The sequence below is a fragment of the Pelobates fuscus genome, chromosome 3 (genome assembly GCF_036172605.1).
Source record: "Pelobates fuscus isolate aPelFus1 chromosome 3, aPelFus1.pri, whole genome shotgun sequence".
Taxonomy (NCBI): domain Eukaryota; kingdom Metazoa; phylum Chordata; class Amphibia; order Anura; family Pelobatidae; genus Pelobates; species Pelobates fuscus.
Genome location: NC_086319.1, coordinates 228,224,076 through 228,244,772, shown reverse-complemented (window position 1 = coordinate 228,244,772; position 20,697 = coordinate 228,224,076). Strand labels below are relative to the sequence as shown.

At 37.5% G+C, this 20,697-nt stretch overlaps 1 protein-coding gene across 1 annotated transcript in view; it reads left to right on the top strand.

The window, feature by feature from the left end:
* The first annotated feature begins 3,784 nt into the window (after window positions 1-3,784).
* HGF (hepatocyte growth factor) overlaps window positions 3,785-20,697 on the top strand; it is a 161,763-nt gene continuing 144,850 nt past the window's right edge. Inside the window, exon 1 of the mRNA XM_063445443.1 lies at window positions 3,785-3,869. Coding sequence (XP_063301513.1) covers window positions 3,821-3,869 — 49 coding nt within the window. The 5' untranslated portion in view covers window positions 3,785-3,820. The remainder of the gene's footprint in view (window positions 3,870-20,697) is intronic.

Below are 20,697 nucleotides of genomic sequence, written 5' to 3'. Positions count from 1 at the left end.
CATTTATACACTAATACATTGTTACCATTGGGCTAACTTCCTGACCAATTTATGATTTAGCCTAAGAATACTAGTCATCAGTAATGGTTTCTGAATACATATTCTTCTTCAGGTTGGCATTGCACTACACCTACATAATAGTTTTTTCTGTTACTAATTGAAATCATTTAGACTGCAATACTTAACTATGAGATTGAAAAATAAATCTCACTACCATATAACGTTTATATACGGTTTTGCCGTTTATAATTATTATTATTATTATTATTATTATTATTATTATTTTATTATTTATATAGCGCCAACAAATTCCGTAGCGCTGTACAATGGGTGGACTAACAGACACATAATTGAGATCAGACCACTGGACGTACAGGAACAGAGGGGGTTGAGGGCCCTGCTCAATGAGCTTACATGCTAGAGGGAATATATAATATCATGTGTCATATAATCCATACTGCAATTTTAATTTCTAAATTGCTATTTAGCACATACTGTGTCTCCCATGCCATTTTTATTTATTTATTATTACTATTTATAAAGCGCCAACAGATTCCTCAGCGCTGTACAATTAGTGGAGAAACGTACAATATACACAGACAAATACAAGAGGTAAGAGAGCCCTGCCCGTAAGCTGATATCTAGTCATTGGAGCTCTTTTAAACAAAGTGCTTGGCTAGATGGCCCGTGAACTTACAATCTAAAGGAAACCATGGGGATTTGAGACAAGAGGTAGCAGGGGAAGTTTGGAGGTGATGGCTGAACGAGTTAACAGAGAAGCAGCTATTGGTAAGATGTTAGGGGAATGAAGAAGTAATTGGGTGAGAATCTCAAACAGCTGGAGGAGCATGCTATATATTTAGGGGGACCCTGGGTGGGCGGGAAGTGGGGAGAAAAAAATGCAGTCTTTCACTGAGTTGAGTGAAGCCTGAATAACAGAGAATAGGATTGAACAGTTATATGGAGGTATTTACAACTGTGGAGGAGAAAAGAGTGTGTGTGGGGGGGGGGGGGGGTGGAGAGGGGGAGAGGGGTAGAGTATCCATGTGTTCTATACTATCGAAAAGTTTAGCAAACAAATTCTATCCCCCAAAATATTAATAACTGTCTACATGAAATATTGGTCAGAAACATTAAATGACTATAGTACATACTGCATGCACAGAATATTACAAACTACAGGCAAACTGCAGGTAAAATGGTTACAAATCTATAGTAATACATGAGAATGTTAGCAATCCAGGAATACAGGAAGTGGAGTATCTTCCAGCTTCAGTCAGTACCTGAGAGTAGTAGGTGTTTCACTGCAGGATGGAAAATGCAGTATTTCACTGAGTTGAGTGAGGCCTGAGAGTGGTAGGTGTTTCACTGCAGGATGGAAAATGCAGTATTTCACTGAGTTGAGTGAGGCCTGAGAGTGGTAGGTGTTTCACTGCAGGATGGAAAATGCAGTCTTTCACTGAGTTGAGTGAGGCCTGAGAGTGGTAGGTGTTTCACTGCAGGATGGAAAAGGCCGTCTTTCACTGAGTTGAGTGAGGCCTAAGAGTGGTAAGTGTTTCACTGCAGGATGGAAAATGCAGTCTTTCACTGAGTTGAGTGAGGCCTGAGAGTGGTAGGTGTTTCACTGCAGGATGGAAAATGCAGTCTTTTACTGAGTTGAGTGAGGCCATGCTGAGTAATCGTATCAATATCCACTTGAATTGTTAACATTGATATCTTTTTAGTGGCATTGACTTGGGGCAATATAGACACACTTTAATGCTAATGATTTAAACTTTATTACAGATATTATCTATTATCTTTTGACAAAATTCCATTTAACACTAGGTCCCTGTTTGTAATACCATTATCACTTTATACCTCGAGTGAAATAGACAATGAGAACCCGATCCTTTTCGGGATCCTATGTATTGACTTCAATTTAGGAGGTTCGGTAAAATAGATTTTTTTGAGTAATCTCGGCTACCGTATGCTTGCATCTCCCCCTGATCCCAAACATGACCAATGGGGTTCATGAGCGAGCTTTTTAAACCCTACCAAACTGGGGAGTCAGTTCCCCCTGATGAGCCTCTAACTCAGGCGAAACGCATGTCGGGATTGACACTTAGGGATTGACACTTACCCGATATTTATTGTCATTCCTGTTTCCTTGGTGCCTTTTCCTTTTGGTAAATATATTTACCGCCGGCTACATCATACAGTCGTTTGGGACTCTCTAAACCTTGACGGTTGACCGCCGTCTTAGTGAAACAGGGAAATCTAATACCGATCCGGGTATCTTCTTCACAACTAATTTAAACCTGCAGCACTTTGATATTACAACTGTTTTACTCTATATACGGTTATTAGACCTAAATCTCTATTCTATACTACTTTGCTATACAAGGTGCCCACGAAGGCACTATTCTTACTACTTTACTCTCTACCATTTATTTTCAATAGTCCTGTTGTTATATATCATACACATGTGGGTTACTGATTTTGTGAAATTTCAGCTTCCACTATCAATGAATAAGATTAACAAGCTTGCAGTTTAAGGATTTTATATCTGCAAGTACGATTAATCCCACAACTATCAGGCAGTTAAGTACTATTAGGCAGCTAAGTTAGCCCCTGTCTCTATCCTCAATGCTAATATTAGCATCAGTGAGACATATATGGCTTGTTGGCAATTAGTTTGTGTTTTTTAGAAATTGATTTTTTTTGCTTAATTGCCCTTTAGCGACCTGTTGAGCACATCGCTACATATGTTCCATGCACTCTCGATACATCGGTGCACACTGTTATTGACAGTTGCGTGGAACATACAAAGAGCCACATTTAATATCGGACACATGTCTGATACACTGCTGCATTGACATTTATTGTGGCCAAGCAGTTACTGTCTCAAAGGGCTTTTTTGATACATTTTGTTAATTTATTATATTTTCCAATATATGTGATAATTTTATACTGAGCTCTGGCTTATTATATGATTAACGATACTAGTTTTCCACATGGTTAGGATATTTTCCAGTGGACTTGATATCTTTTCATCTATTACCAGATATTGATTTATATTTTTGTGCCAGCTCAGTTCACTCTTTTCACTATTTACACTTTTATGTGTCATTTCTCACTCCCTTTTCCTTTTATTTATGCTCCTTACGTAGACTGCCGTAATTGACTCCTATTTTTGAGTCAGGTAGCTACAGTCAGGGTTTGTTTTGTTTATTGTATGTGAGTTTTTTTCGGTTTAAGAAAGTATTTTCGAGATTTTAAAGTTATTACCTTTATTTATACAATCTTTAGGGACAGATCTTTTCTTTTTCTTTTTTGCTACAAATCCCATTAGGGTTACCCCCCTGTTCTGTTCCCTTGGACTCTTGGCCAACCACTCTTTATCTAATAAGAATAAATATAATATTTCGTTTTGAACATCTGATCTTTTACCAACAGTGTTTCTGTGATGTCCCAATCTCCCCTGGTTTTTAGACAACTTTTTGCAGCCTGTATCTTTGAGTTTCATAATATTTCTTCAATGACTCTTCATCAGCCTGCAATACCAACGATACAGCCTTTAGGGGCTGCTGCTACTAAGCAAATATCTCATGTATCTGTTCCATGGAAATCCATGTAAGAACTGACATTCTAACCTACAAGCTAACTGAGAACTTTCACCACTTAAAAAAAAATCATTTTTGTGAGTGCAATAGAAATGAAGGGGAGGAGTTATCCAACCAGTATGCAGTGCTAAAAGGCTAAAGGAGAGGCTGAGAAGCACATCTCTTTAGTTAATGGTTTTCAACAGTCGGGTAGCATCAATCAGAACAGATTCAACATGTGGGCAACTAAACTTCTATTGGTGACTCTGCTGATCATAGTTGTAGGTAAGTTCACTTGGCTTCATATATCTATTCGTTGCTGCCTAATATCATTCCTGGATCGTAGATCTGATGAGCAATGGGTTAATAGCCTCAGGATGATACCGAGAATGTCAACATTCAAGAATGGTTTGTTACATTTGCCGAGATTGGATTCATTGATATGTGATGCTATTCATACTATGCCGCTTTGATGTAATGACTGCTATGTGAAGTGATACACCCATTTGTAAATCTGACTGATTTGATCATTTTACAGAGAACAGGGGATTTGTATTTGTTCTAATATCGATATGTTTAGATTGTTTGTTTGTTTTTTTTTACAAAAAAATAATTACATTATTTTTAAAATAGAAATTATGTAAAACTTCAGGAGATACTGAATGCCATTATAATAATTTGGAGATTCATTGTTAAAATGGTAAATAGATGAAGCTAAACTGTGTCCCGAACTCTTGTTTGTGGTAGATTATCTGTACGCGTGTAACTCATTTTAAACGTAAAACCACGCACTTAGAGCAATGTATTAATAGTAATACGTTAGAAAATGTATTCTTTGAAGATGTGTTAAGGGGGAATCGAAGTAAAAATGCAATCCTACTGCAAAAGCATTTGATCAATCAAAATCTCTTATTGCAGACTTTTTTTTTTTTCTGTTTATGTATAGTATACCTTTAAGGCAAACTCAGAGATGAATGTATTTGTGACTTGAAATATATAGGGCTACTTACTAACTAGAGCATTGGATTTCAGAACTCATTGGATTTGATAAATAATATCAGTTTGCAAGTGGCTGTTGAATTTGTTGCAGTGACGACTTCTCCTGTAAACCCCTAAACTAACTCTTGTGTTAAGTGAGATGCATGTTTGAAATACCTATCTTGAGGCTATTCTCACTGACTATTATGGGTTTACTGTATGTTCCTTTACCATTTTTTTTTCCTTAAGCAACGGTAGTTTAACCGTGTGGATGCTGCCAGGTAAACAATCTTAAGAGGTTTCACTCCACTGCTACTCAGAGATTTACTGTTTAGTTGTTTTGTCATTGTACATGATGTAGGCTATCTTGTACATTTTGAAGGAATTTCTGGGTTTGTTTTTGTCTTTGTGACCACAGAGTACAAAATGCAAATGTCAATCGGAAATGCAAAATGTGTGATTAAATTCATTGCTGCGAGTGATAATGGAAGTGTGGTGACTTAATTTCACTAATTATTTGCATTATGGAAATGTATATATATATTTCCAGACTAAACCACCTTTATACATTTTAGTGTTATGCCCTTTATAAGTGCTTGCAGTTTTGAAATAGGTAAATGTATTAGATTGGATTTAGAAGACTCATCTCCCACAAAATGCAAACACAGTCAGGATTAATCCAAATTGGGATATTTTGGTGAAGTGACTATTATTAGTCCATCTAAATCTTAAAATGATGCTGTTGTTATGTTTAAGATGATTTTATAAGATTTGTAGGTAGTATCATTTTGCTATCTATTTAATTCCACTGCAATGTGTTATTGATGGGTTAATTCACCAAACAAAGAATGGTATGTATTTGCTCACCAGACTGCAAAATTTAGAAAACAATTGATTATATGGAAAATAAATTCTACCACGTTATAGTGATAATTATTTTGACTAAATGCTTCAATTTGTTTGTTTTTTTCAGTTCCCTTTCATTCAGTGTTTAGATACTTTTTATTCAAATGGCAATTTGAGCATCAGTGTTGTGTAACTCAGTGTGATGTCATATATTGCAAATGTTTGTTACTCAAGTGGTAAACCGTTTTCTTAATGAGGGGACAAATAAGATGGAAAACGTGTATTTAATGATTAAAATTTGAAATGTTGAGCAATATATTTGAAATGTAACCCCTTAAAATCCAAGGATTAGTAAATCCTTTTTAGCATGACATGCATATCATGATTAGGTGGCAATTGAATAAATATTCAAAATAATATGTTACAAGAATATCATTTGCTGAAAAGTTAGGGGTCAATAAGAAACTGAAAAATGTCTATAGCACTTATTATTACATTGTGCTATTAAAACAATGAAGTATTCAGTTCTGTACATTCAAAGTGAATTTACCCTGGATTGGTTCTAGAGTTTATAATGTGGCTATGAACAGAACTTCATGACTGTGTAATAAATAGCTATTAAGCTATCAGTGCATTACATTGTACAGCGCTACGGAATTTGCTGGCGCTATATAAATAATAAAATTTAAAGACTAATAATATAAGAGGTACTACGAGCATGATTATTTACTAAAGTAAGAATTGTCATGAGTTAAAAGTGAATTCAAAGTGAATTTCAAAGTTTAGACCAAAATATTTGAACTAGAAGAATAGATGGCTGATATTTGTTTTTCAATTTCATTATTTAGGACTTCATTTGAAGTTCTCTTTAAATTCTGGATAATTTTCATTTCAATTAGTAATCCTGTAATTGTATTAAAGAAACACTTTGGTGTTTGTAATACAAACATGTGTTCCTAACGCTAAAGTGTCCCTCTGCCCCCATGCCTACCTTATCCATGAAATGGATCAAAAAAACTTTCAGTCACTTACTTGATACCAGTAATGATGTCACACAGCACTGGGTCACACTCCTCCTCCGCCAAGGACTCACTTACTTGATACCAGTAATGATGTCACTCGGCACTGGGTCGCACTCCTCCTCTGCCAAAGACGTCAGCCGATGTAGTCAGCCACTGAAGGCTGTCTTAGCACTGCAATGTAAATGTTGCAGTATCTCTAAGACTGCAATGTTTTACATTGCATGCTAAGAGGTATAGGGACAGTGCACCCAGACTCCTTAAATAAGATGAAGTGGTCTGGGTGCCTATAGTGTCCCTTTACCCTACCAGTCCACTTATATTCACTGATAGCTGTCTATCAATTTCTTACAGAGTCATGAATATCTGCTCTGCAAGAGTAAGGATCAGAAAACGCTAAACAGCTGATTGCTCTAAGACAAGGAAACTAAGAATATTTAACACTGATATATAATAAGATCTGAGTTAGTCTTAAATGTGAAAGGACATGTGTATGGATATTTTAACGACATACCATCTGTATTAACATATATAGATCTATTTATCTTAAAATTAAACCACAGTGTGAATATTCAATTTATCTACTCGGGTCTAAACTTGGCAAATATTTCCCCCTAATAATACATGATAATTAATGCTTAATAACACCCTACCGCAAAGTTTGGTAAGATATGAAATATAATTGGTCTACTTTTGCAGGTGTACTATTAAACCTTTGTTTATGCTTCTAGTTATTGGTGTGACTTGATCTAAAAGCACTCAATATTCACATAGTTGCATGCCTGTTTATGCACATCAAAGTTGTAACGGGATTACTCTTCTTTGTTTCTTCTGGTTTTCGATATTCTGCCTCTTATAATTTTGCACCCCACCTCCATAAAAAGAAAGAAGAACGCTCAGCATTTATAGCACTTCTTAGTTTAATACCCACTTACCAATTTTGTTTCCTTGTTGCTTGCCAACACCCCCAGCATAAAAAAGAAAGAAAAAGCACTCAGCATTTATAGCCCTTCTTGCTTTAATGCCCTCTTACCAACATTGTTTCCTTGTTGCTTGCCAGGCACAGGCTTTATTCTAATGCCCATTTTTTGTTGGGTTTCTGCCATGCTGTTCTTTAAGTCTTGTACTTTAACAATACATTTCTTGTTCTGCAGATCTAGTGACTTGAATAGTCATTACTTTTACCTATAGTGTGGCCTACTGAGTATTTGTTCCCTTTCTAGTCTGTCTCCCAGAATTGCCTCTTTTCAATGCACTAATATTACCAGAAATCTGGCCATTAAATGCTGAATAACAGAGGTTCCCAAACCAGTTCTCATGACCCACCAACCATCCAGGATTTATGTATTACCCTGTTTTATTCCAATGGAGATAATGACAAAACCTGGACTGTTGGTGGGTCTTGAGGACTGGTTTGGGAAACACTGATGTAGAATATTCTACCCCAATATTTTCATAAAGTTACCATTGGGTTATATTTTGCGTAAATATCTGTTTGTAGAATACAGTTAAATAATCTTTTAACACACACCATTGAGACATTAAAGGGACACTAAAGTCACCAAAACAACTTTAGCTTAATGAAGCAGTTTTGGTGTACAAATCATGTCCCTGTAGTCTCACTGCTCAAAGCTCTGCCATTTAGGAGTTAAATCACTTTGTTTATGAACCCTAGTCACACCTCCCTGCATGTTATAAATTGCATGTGCTAGGTATAATTGTAGTTATTAAATAGGAGCATTATGGCAATATAAACACATTATTTTAAGATTTAGGTGGGATTTATATGATGCCTTATTCTCTCAGGTTATAATCCATGTATTTGATGTATTTTGTTTATCTATTCTATCATACCTGCACTAATTGTTTTTTTTTTTTTTTTTACTTTCAAATGTATTAATAGTGCATTTAGATTTAAAAAAAAAATTATTCTATTTTTAATTAAAGGACCACTATAGGCACCTAGAGCACTTCAGCTCAATGAAGTGGTCTGGGTGCCAGGTCCCTACAGTTTTAACCCTGCAGCTGAAAACATAGCAGTTTCAGAGAAACTGCTATGTTTACACTGCCGGGTTAATCCAGCCTCTAGTAGCTTTCTCCCCGACAGCCACTAGACGCCACTTCCGCGATTTACACAGAGTAAATCACACTTATTTGACGCTGGACGTCCTCATGGACCTCCAGCATAAAAAAAATCCCCATAGGAAAGCATTGAGTAATGCTTTCTTATGGGCGGTTTTGAATGCGTGTGCGGTTCTGGCCGTGCATGCGCATTTAGCTCCACGCGGGAGTTGACGTTGATGGAGGAGGAGAGGTCACCAGTGCTGAGGGAGCCTAGCGCTGGATTAAGGTAAGCAAAGAAATGGTTAATTAACCATTTATTCACCGCGGAACAGGGCCCTAGTCACCGTTTAGCATTGCATTCCTAACGCTATAGTGTTCCTTTAATATGTCAAATTAAAGTTTCCTTTGCCAAACGGCCATATCTAGAAGGGGATGTGACTTGAGTTAGACATGGGTGACTTGTCAGATATCTTTACCAAGATGATAACTATTACTCAGTCAACCCATGTGAAATAAAACTATAAAGTATTAGCATGCTTGTATATAAATCGGTCCAGACTAGTGAAAGCTTCTTGGACTGTGGCCAAAACCTTGATGGCTTCTCTTGCTTTGGGCATACTAGAGGCGGTACTCAGACCTTGTTTATTGTTGTTTTATTATCGTTCACCTATGTTTCATTTAATTTTATTTAACATTATATTTTGTTTCATATATTTTATTTAATTTAACACTATATTTTGTTTTATAACTACAAAACAGAATTTTTGCAAGTACTACAGTTTCTTTGTCATGCACAGTGACCTTAGTTGTAAAATGCCTTTATATACCATTTTGCTTCAAACCTAGTATCACTTACTGCAGCTGGTTGTCTTTGTATATTATAGTTAGGAAGGCGTGCAAAACAGTGAAACTGCGGTCACAAATTTGACAGCTTAACTATTCTCTAAACACTGTCTTATGTAAAGGAATATTCAAAGCATCATAACCACTGCAGGTTGCTGTAATAGTTATGGTGCAAAGCATGCCATGACGCTCTCCTAGTGTAGTTTTAGAGTATTTCTGGGTAAACTTTTTGAATGATTTATTAATTTGGATAAACGTTTCTAATAATTATTTTGAAATTATTTTACTATTTACTATAAAAATATATCACTAAAATGTTTTTACATATCAAAATAGTTTTAGAAAATAATACATCATTTGAAAAGCTTATCCCAAAATATTAAATTGAGGCCTAAGTTGGGTGACTTTTTTTCTTATCAAACTTTTTTTTAACATCTATACTGTGAAGATACCTTCTAAGAGCACTCACTCATCAGCAGGCACTCTGCTAAAATAAATCAATGAATAATAATTCAAGATAAATAAGGTCAGGCCCCAAGGGCCTCAGTCAAACTGAGTGACAGATGTTCAGTTGTTTCCCTTCAAAATGACCACATATGATGACTAATTTAACGTGTATAATAGGAATAACTTAGGAAAAGGTTAAGTTAACCAAAACTTCAATACAATATATAGTATGATTTATTTTTTTACCTACATCCCGTTGTTACTATTCTTCAGATGCTGTCTAGAAGGTAGAGAGTCAGGATTCTACCCTACACACCAATTCACTTGATATGGAGGAAAGGCAGCTTTGTGGCTGCCTATTAGTTTGATATGGGTCTTAGTAGGATTGCATTTAAATGTATGCTATGTATTTCCTTCTCACTGGTTGCTCAATGATGGGAGTAAGTCCTTTATAAGCCTGACAGCATTCTTGCTGCTAAATGGTTATTCATTTACAACAGATATTTTTAAATCGGGTATCAAAGAACATTGTTTAACAACCATTATTGAGAGGACCTAAGATTATTTTAAATAGGATTATGTTGATTATTAGTGAATATAGTATCAATATTGTGATAATCAAAACCACCCTGAAAAAAGTGTACATTACAAACACGCAGTACAAAAGATAAACAAAATGATATACTGAGAAAAGTATCTAAAATGATGGTATAACTACTATATACTACTCACAGGTGGTATAATAGAAAATATAACAGGATAAATTAACATCAAAACCTGGTGATTAAATATAAAAGAAAAAGGAAACTGTATATGATGATGTTTAATTAAGTGAATGAACCAAGGGGAAGGGAAGGGATTGAACTCACAAGCTGGAAAGGGATAGAAGGCCTGTCTCCCCCACAAGGGTATACCCCAAAAACTAGTATTTTCAGATAGCAAATAGTGCAATACAGTGTGAAAATATTATTTTGTAATGTAAAATTGCACTGACAAACGTCAAAAGCAAACAGGCTTATCTCCACTCCAAGTGGACCAAAAGAACACTTCCTGTATCTGGGAAAATCTTCTTCATGGAATAAAGTGCAGGCAGCAACAAAACAATAAAAGGAAAACCCCAAATTAATATTAAAAACAGTCCAATGGGTTATTGCAGCAATCCAACGCGTTTTGTCAAATTGGACAACCTCAGGGATGTCAATATTGGACTGGAATCAAATACTTGGCTTGATACATAAAAAAAAGTACTTATTCCTAGATCTTTCCTTCAAATATATTTAATGAGCATATTAAGCAACATATTCACTACAGCTCAATGTAGTGATTGTCTTGCCAAGAGTCTTTGGGACCTGTCCTCCAATCCTTTGTCTCCCTGGCACCCAGAGACTAATAATAAGGCAAAATTTATACTTGTATAGGAGACAAGTATAGGCTCACTATAATAAATAGATAAAATGGACTGCAGTAGATCTGCAAGGATTCCCAAACCTTGCGTGATATACAGAAAAAACAGGAGTGATCTACCCCGTTAGAATAAAAACACAGGTTAAACCAGTGTGTAAAGTGACCTCAATGCAAATTATGTATATATTTATATATACGTACACTTATTAGCAATCGAAGTGTGGTAATTACAGTGTTCACAGAACCTACAAACAAAGAACAATATATACAGTTAATAGTGCAGCATGTCAAATCTGTAGTGAAGTATAAATAAGATGTTTATTCTTTATGTAAAAAAGAAAGAGATTTCTGGCGCTCGCTATTTGTATCTGTAGGAGCAGCGCTTTCAAATGAAGTCCTTAGTTGCAATGGATTATATTCTTCTATTTTTCATATTGCTCCATTGATACTAAGGACTTCAGTTGAATGCACTGCTTCCCGTCATTCTATTGTTTATTCTTTATACTTTCACTTCATCAATGTAAGTTTCATCGAACCTAGAATGCAATGGTTGGCTGAGAGTTCTGATAATGGTTAGTATAAATCGTGCTCTAGCATTGAACTGTTGCACCTATTGGATGAAAGGATCCGCACTGGGAAAAAGAAAATCCACTCCATTACTCCCAAATGTAATAAGGCTGGGTGGGTTGAAATTAAAAAAAAAAAAATGTGAGTGTATCAGTGTGTGTCTGTTAGTTAGTGTGTATCTGTGTCTGCCAACGAGTGCGTGTTTGTCACTGAGTGTGTGTGTGTGTTTGTTAGTGAGAGTGTATATGTCTCTGTCAGTGTGTGTGTGTGTGTCACTGTGTGTATGTGTGTCTGTCAATGTTTGTTTATGTGTGTTTGTCAGTGAGTGTGTATGTATTGTGACCTTTATGGGCAAAGCAACACAGTCCTCTAGGGTAACAGGCATAGAACAACAGTCTCTTGTGCAAAAATGGTGTGGTTTATTTAGAGCGTGCAAAAAATCCATACTGCAATCAGTTTGTTCAAAAACTGCAGCACAACAGAAAGGAAAATCTACAAAAAAAATCCTAGCTCAAATTTGAGCACTTACTAAACATAAAGAAATGTCCCTTACTAACCAGGGTAATAAACTACACAAATCAAAAATAAACATTGGTTTCACCAACCTTTAGCACTTTGTTTGATGCTGTTCTGCACAGACCTGCTCTCTTTGCAGGTCAGATTGTATCTGACTCCTTTCTGCTCTGAGACCTGCTAATTAAAGCCTCAGCAGTTGCTAATTGGGCAGGTGAATGAGTATACACTATGGAGGATTCTGGGTCCTAGATACCTTCCTTCTATTACCCTCCCATAGACTCTGTCACAGTATGTCTGTCAGTGAATGTATGTCTGTCAGTGAGTGTATATGTGTGTCTGTCAGTGTGTGTCTGTCTGTGAGTATACTTCTTCCTCTCAGTGTGTGTGTGTCTCACTCTGAGTACGTGTTTGACACTGAGTGAATGTGTATGTTGATCTGTCAGCGTGTGTGTGTGTGTGTCAGTGAATGTGTATGCATTTCTATCAGTGAATATGTATGGGGGTCTGTCAGTGTGTGTGTGTGTGAGAGTGTATGTGTCTGTCTGTCAGTGAGTGTGTCTGTCTGTCAATGAGTGTGTCTGTGCGTCTATCAGTGAGTGTGTGTAACTGTGAGTGATTGAGTATGTCTGTGAATGTGTATGTGTGTCTGTCAGTGAATGTGTGTGTGTTGGTTAAACAGCGTGTGTCAATGACTGTGTATCTGTCAGTGAGTGTATGTCAGTGTATGCATCAGTGAGGATCTGTGACTGTCAGTCAAACAGTGTGTTGGTTTTAAACAGGAAGAGAAATTTAGATGGGGGTGAGGGGGTGCCCGAGTTTTGCCATGGCTAGGGCAGCACAAAACCAAAATACACCACTGAAAACTCACTGTTTATATTATTTAAGGGTCTTTTTTTCTGAAGTTAATATTGGATTATTTAACATGGAGCCATTTTTGAGGAAAGCTATGTAATACAAAGTATTACCAATCAGTCAGCCTGTTATTTCTGTAATTGGTGAAACTAAATTATGCATGATGGCAGGCCAGGCATTTGAATGTCATGTGTTGTTAACTGCTAAACATATGAACTGAATTATTGCTGTTTATAATGTCTTTAATAAAGAAAAAAAGATAGCTTGAAGCATTTTGAACAGAACATTTCCAATTAGATCACTTTATAATTTAATTAGATAACGCTTGAGTAAACTGATACATCGGAAGAGGTTATGCCAGTATAGATCTGTGCAGAATCCATCAAAAGGATTATCATATCCATGTGAAAAAACTTAGGTGGTAGATTCTGAATGGTTATCAATAAATTATTTATAATTATATTGATCTGTAAAATAGAAATAGAAAAAAAAAACCAGAAAAAAGTTTTTAAAAATATATAAAAAAATGATAAACAATAACTGTGATATTAGATTTTGTTCCATTTGTCTTTTTTAGCTATGTCTAAAGCTCTTGAACTTTAAAGGACAACTGTCATAAACATTTATGTTTCTTATTTTGTATTTGGGGCAGCAATAGTAGCATTAGGTTGAGCAGCAGATGGTCAGATTAGAGTAGAGTCTGACCCAACATGGCTGCTCAGCAAAAAAAAGTGACCTTTTCTAAAATCAATATACATCATTCAAAAAAAATCAGTAAGTTACATTAAATGAACACTTCAAGCACCATAATCACTACCTCGCACTGATAAAGTATATAACAAAGTTACACCCCAATAAAGTAGAAAAATATAAAATGGTAATATTACCCTTTTAGTTACATTATTAAGATTGTAAGAAGATTCCTCTTATCTTCTTCATAAATACATAAAATTTGCAATCTATAAAAAGAAAAAAAAGAAAAAATTTGTGATACTGTAAAATTCTATAAAATGCTGGTGACGTTATATTGCACTCACAAGAGTACATTGTTTGCAGGCTTGTGAAGGTATCTTTATAGGACATAGCCTTTGGCCCTTTTCTCTTATCCTGTTGAACACATAGAAGATAGAGGGATAAACACAAACTTAGTGTGCCACTTTAAAAAGTTAAACACCTTTTATTTACTACCTCACATTGTCTGTGCCTTGGTGCCCGCCCAGGGTAAGCAGTCAAACTATTTGCAAATAGTTTAACAACGTACCTGGTGTCACAGCTTCCTGGATAGAAAGAAGCTCCTATACAAAGCTTCCATTAGGTGCCTGAGCTAAACTAATGAGCAATGCTGTTTTCCATTGTAAAATTGTTAAAATGTACATGGAAAAAATAGAACAAGTGCTACACTCATTTTAAATATATTAATGATATGTGAGGAGATAGTATTTAACATATCAATGAATGCATAGATATTGCAATTTTCTGATAGTATTACACTTCATTGACATTGGAGCTGTTCCTTCTTGAGTGACAAGATACCCTTACCTGAGTGACTGTCAATTACTCTCCATTGGTCCACAGGCTTGGATTTGGTGAGGTCTAGAGTCAATTTGTGGTTTCTTGTTGTAGTCAGTCAGCATGATATAAATAGAGCGGGTCATGTTTCAGTAATCTCATTATGTACCTGGTAGCTATTTTAAGGGATGCTTTAATTTTTTTTTAAAATGTAAATTGTTATCAAATGTAAGAAAGTATGGCTCCCATAGTTGAAAACATTTGTGATTTAGTTTTTCCTTTGATATGATCGTGTGGAGCCAATCCATTCAAAACAGGAAGAATAACATTTGTTGAAATAGCGAGATTGTTGGGGACTTTGATGTGATCCATATTTTAAATATGGTATTCTTAGCCACAGCTTTTAGGGATGTAATGAATTTGTGTGATGTGTATCCTTGGGGAAGGATGCTAAACACTACAAGATCCAGGGATAGTGCAAAGTGGGGACCATATGGTTAGAAGTTTAAGTAGTTAAACATGTCATTCCACAATGTTTGTATGTATAGACATGACCACAGACAATGCATTAGTTTAAGGTTGCTTATCATGACTAGAGAGTGCTTAACTTTTCATTACTGATGCTACCTCCTTAAGCTAGCTCTCATAGGAGTAAAACTACTGCCTATTTTTAGAGTAGAGGATTTATTAAAAAAATGGCTTTACAGCTAACATATGCGTTGTAAAGAATGTTAGATATTAGTAGACACTTTTATGTCTTCAAGAGTTACAAAGATGTTTGAAACATAACTGCCATATTTTTTACAGGAACCTGGAATTGATATTTTCTTTACATAATCCTGGTTAAAATATTTTACTACAGTTGAGATCAGTTATTGGATTGCTCGGGTGATCTTCTCAAGTGTACAATTAAATAAATAACCCACCACCTCTCCCCCTCATTACAACTACATTTTTGTTCTGATTAGCCTTAAACATTTAAAATGTTATTATTGGAAAGGCATGTTGTAAATGTTGATGTTAAAATGGCAGCATCAAAAATGATGATGATAAGGTAACATTTTAGAGAGTTAGGGTCAGGGTATTATATGAGTTAGGATTATGAGAATTTAAACTGAGTGGATTTTATGGTTAGTTATTAAAAGCAATTTATGATAAAAGAAGATTTTGGTTAAGAAGATTATGGTTATTGAAATGTACGATTATGGTTACGGCCTTTGAGCTGCAGGAACTGATCCTAAAATTGTAAAATTTCTTCATGCTAATAATGTTTTACTATTTGTTTTTTATCTGTTTCTACTTATTTGTATGCATCTGTGATTAAATTCCTAAATGTATCTTTGAGTATATCTGCCTATTTGTAATTACGAGTGTGTCTGTGACTGCAAATATTTATTGTATGGGTGTCTGTGATTGTGTTTTTCTGTCCTTGTGTATATGTCATGTGTCCGTCTATGTGTATCTCTGCATCTGATAGTTATCAATTGAAAATACTAACCCTTAGGGCCGCCATCCGTGGGTGACAACCCAGGCCCCACGTGTAGTGGCGAAATTGCCGCTGGTGCAGCTGCACTGGTGCCCACACGCTGATAGGACCCATCAGGTGGCCCAAGCATGGGGCCCTATATCTTCAGGGGCCCGGTATATTAGCGCGACCGGGCCCCTTTAAAAAAAATGCAGCTGCAAGTAGTGCTGGGAGGAAGTAACGGCCACTCCACACGGGAGCTTACTCCACACGGGAGTGACGAGAGACAGGCCGCGAGGAGGGGAGAGGCAGCTGACTCCCATCAGCCGCAGCCGCCCTCCTGCAAAGAAAAGGTAAGAAACAGGAGGGTGGCTGAAAAATTAGCTGTGTATATGTATGTATATCTATCTATCTATCTGTATGTATGTGTATGTATGTATGTATGTCAGTATGTGTGTATCTGTATGTATGTGTGTGCGCGTCTGTGTGTGTGTATGTATGTATGTGTATGTATCTATATGTATGTATGTATGTGTGTGTATACATGTCAGTATGTATGTATGTATGTGTGTATCTAGCTGTATGTATGTATGTATGTATGTGTATATCTATCTGTATGTATGTGTATGTATGCCAGTAGGTATGTAAGTATGTGAATGTATTTCAGTATGTATGTGTGTCAGTATTTATGCATGTATGTCTGTATATGTCTGTATCTGTTTCAGTATGTGTTTGTCAGTATGTATGGCTGTATGTGTGTATGCCTATTTCAGTATGTGTGTATCTTTGTGTATCTGTTTCCTTTTTGTATCAGTTCGTGTGTTTGTGTCTGTGTGTGTGTGTGGGATTTGGAGGTGGGCCCTGCGGTGGGATTTGGGGGTGGGCTTGGAGGAAGGCCCCCGGGGGTCCAGACCTTGAGTAGTGTTAGGGGCCCAAAAATTTCTGATGGCGGCCCTGCTAACCCTTACCTATAAAGCTTTAAACAACTCTAGCCCCTGTTACATTTCTTCACTGATTTATAGATATGCCCTTTCTCTGTCTCTCTGCTCTGCCGGTGACCTTCTCTTTTCCGTTGCTCGCACCCTTACTGCTAACTCGCGCTTGCAGGACTTCTTGCTGGCAGCTCTCTTCCTTTGGAACAGCCTGCCTACCCCTATCAGATTCTCCCCTAGTCTTCAATTGTTTAAGAAGTCACTCAAAACACATCTGTTCAGAAATGCTTATGGACTCCCAGAGTAATTTATCTATACATATCTATAACTGTCTCTTGCTCTCCTAAAGGTAAACACTCCACTCTCACCTCCAGTTCTGTTACTACTTTTCCACCTTGTTAAGTGGCTGTCACCCTTGCTACCCTTTTGTGTTTTTGAACTCCACCTCCTCCTCATTTGAGCTGGGTCTTCGTTTACCATTTTTTCCTGTGTCACTGTGTAATTGTCCCATTTATTGTAAATCCCCCGCCCCCTTTCATAATATTGTAACACTCTGGGGAATAAGTTGGCGCTGTATAAATAATACCAATAATAAAATAATAATAATAAAAGGAGTGTTACTTTATATTTATGTGTTTATGTAAGTGACTGCTAGCCGTACGAGCATCTACCTACCGTATATACTCGAGTATAAGTCGAGTTTTTCAGCACATTTTTTGTGCTGAAAAACCCCAACTCGACTTATACTCGAGTCAATGTCTGTATTATGGCAACTTACATTGCCATAATACAGACCAGGACCGCCGGGCTCATTACAAGCCCGGCAGTCCTGTTGGGGGCTGGCAGAGAGCAGTAACTTACCTTTCCTGCAGCTCCTGTCAGCTCCCTTCTCTCACCTCCGGTCCGGCCAGGTCCTCTGTCAGCTCCCACTATAAGTCTCGCGAGAGCCGCGAGAGACCGCGAGACTTACAGTGGGAGCTGACAGAGGAGCTGGCCAGACCGGAGGTGAGAGAAGGGAGCTTGACAGGAGCTGCAGGAAAGGTGGACCACCAGGGAATGAGAACCCCCCTGCCTGGCCATGTATCAAGCAGGGAGGGGGGACGAAAATAAAATGAAATAATAAAATAAAAAAAATTATAATAAAAAAATTACATTATTAAAATATATTTTTTTAAATGATAAAATAAAAAAATACTTAAATATTTTTTTTAAATATTAAAATAAAAAAATTAAAATATTAAAATAAAAAAAATTGAAAATTTCACACACACTACACACACACACACAAACACACACTCATACAAACACTCACTCTGCATTATATACACACACTCATACACACACACACACTCATACAAACACACACACTGCATTATATACACACACACTCATACAAACACACACACTGCATTATATACACACACACACACACATTCATACAAACAATCTGCATTATACACACACACTCATACAAACACACACACTCTGCATTGTATATACACACACACACACTCTGCATTCACACAAACACACACACTCTGCATTATATACACACAGAGTGTGCGTATATAATGCAGAGTGTGTGTTTGTATGAGTGTGTGTATATAATGCAGAGTGTGTGTTTGTATGAGTGTGTGTGTATATAATGCAGTGTGTTTGTTTGTATGAGTGTGTGTGTATATAATTATAAAAATCACAGAATTTCATAGCCCCAAGTTTTACCCTCGACTTATCCACGAGGCATAGCATATTTCACAATTGTTGGTCACGAAACTGCACTCGACTTATACATGAGATCGACTTATACACGAGTATATATGGTATATCTTTCTACGAATTGTGTCTCTAGATGGTTGTTCAGTAGTGATGTCGCAAACATAAAATTTTCGGTTCGCGAATGCGAACTTCCGCAAATGTTCGCGAACGGGCGAACAGGGCGAACTGCCATAGACTTCAATGGGCAGGCTAATTTTAAAACCCACAGGGACTCTTTCTGGCCACAATAGTGATGGAAAAGTTGTTTCAAGGGGACTAACACCTGGGCTGTGTCATGCCGGAGGGGGATCCATGGCAAAACTCCCATGGAAAATTACATAGTTGATGCAGAGTCTGGTTTTAATCCATAAAGGGCATAAATCACCTAACATTCCTAAATTGTTTGGAATTACGCGCTTTAAAACATCAGGTATGATGTTGTATCGATCAGGTAGTGTAAGGGTTACGCCCGCTTCACAGTGACAGACCAAACTCCCCGTTTAACTCACCGCAAACAACCGCAAACAGTCCATTTGCACAACCGCAAACTCCCCTTTTGCACAAGGTTGGATACCAAGCTAGCCATGTCCCGTTCCTTGTCCTCACTGTTGTCATTGAAGGTCTCTCTTCCTCCACCCAGGAAGCGGGAGATGGAAAAAGATGCTTGGTCGGTCCTCCTTCTTCAAATTTGGGGCACTGCGCGTGCAATCTAATGTGCCACCAGATAGGAGTGGTGTGTTAAGTAGTACTATTCTTATCAGTTTAATCCCTGTTACGTCCCCTATCAGGGGGCATGTATATAAGGCATCGATTGTAGGAAGCGGGAGATGGAAAAAGATGCTTGGTCGGTCCTCCTACTTCAAATTTGGGGCACTGCGCGTGCAATCTTATGTGCCACCAGATAGGAGTGGTGTTTTAAGTAGTACTATTCTTATCAGTTTAATCCCTGTTATGTCCCCTATCAGGGGGCGTGTATATGAGGCATCGATTTTAGGAAGCGGGAGATGGAAAAAGATGCTTGGTCGGTCTTCCTACTTCAAATTTGGGGCACTGCGCGTGCAATCTAATGTGCCACCAGATAGGAGTAGTGTGTTAAGTAGTACTATTCTTATCAGTTTAATCCCTGTTATGTCCCCCATCAGGGGACGTGTATATAAGGCATCGATTGTAGGAAGCAGGAGATGGAAAAAGATGCTTGGTCGGTCCTCCTACTTCAAATTTGGGGCACTGCGCATGCAATCTAATGTGCCACCAGATAGGAGTGGTGTGTTAAGTAGTCCCCCTCATCAGGCCTTTTTTAGTCATTTAGTCATGTATCGCCCACTGTCAGTCCCTTCGGGATCCATCCCTCATTCATCTTAATAAAGGTGAGGTAATCTAGACTTTTTTGACGTAGGCGACTTCTCTTCTCAGTGACAATACCTCCTGCTGCACTGAAGGTCCTTTCTGACAGGACACTTGAAGCGGGGCAGGCCAGAAGTTCTATCGCAAATTGGGATAGCTCAGGCCACAAGTCAAGCCTGCACACCCAGTAGTCAAGGGGTTCATCGCTCCTCAGAGTGTCGATATCTGCAGTTAAGGTGAGGTAGTCTGCTACCTGTCGGTCGAGTCGTTCTCTGAGGGTGGACCCCGAAGGGCTGTGGCGATGCGTAGGACTTAAAAAGCTCCGCATGTCCTCCATCAACAACACATCTGTAAAGCGTCCTGTCCTTGCCGGCGTGGTAGTGGGAGGAGGATGATTACTTTCACCTCTTCCCCTGTTAGATTCCCGTTGTGCTGTGACATCACCCTTATACACTGTGTAAAGCATACTTTTTAATTGATTTTGGAACTGCTGCATCCTTTCCGACTTGCAGTAATTCGGTAACATTTCAGGCACTTTCAGCTTAACCTTGGGTCTAGTAGCGTGGACACCC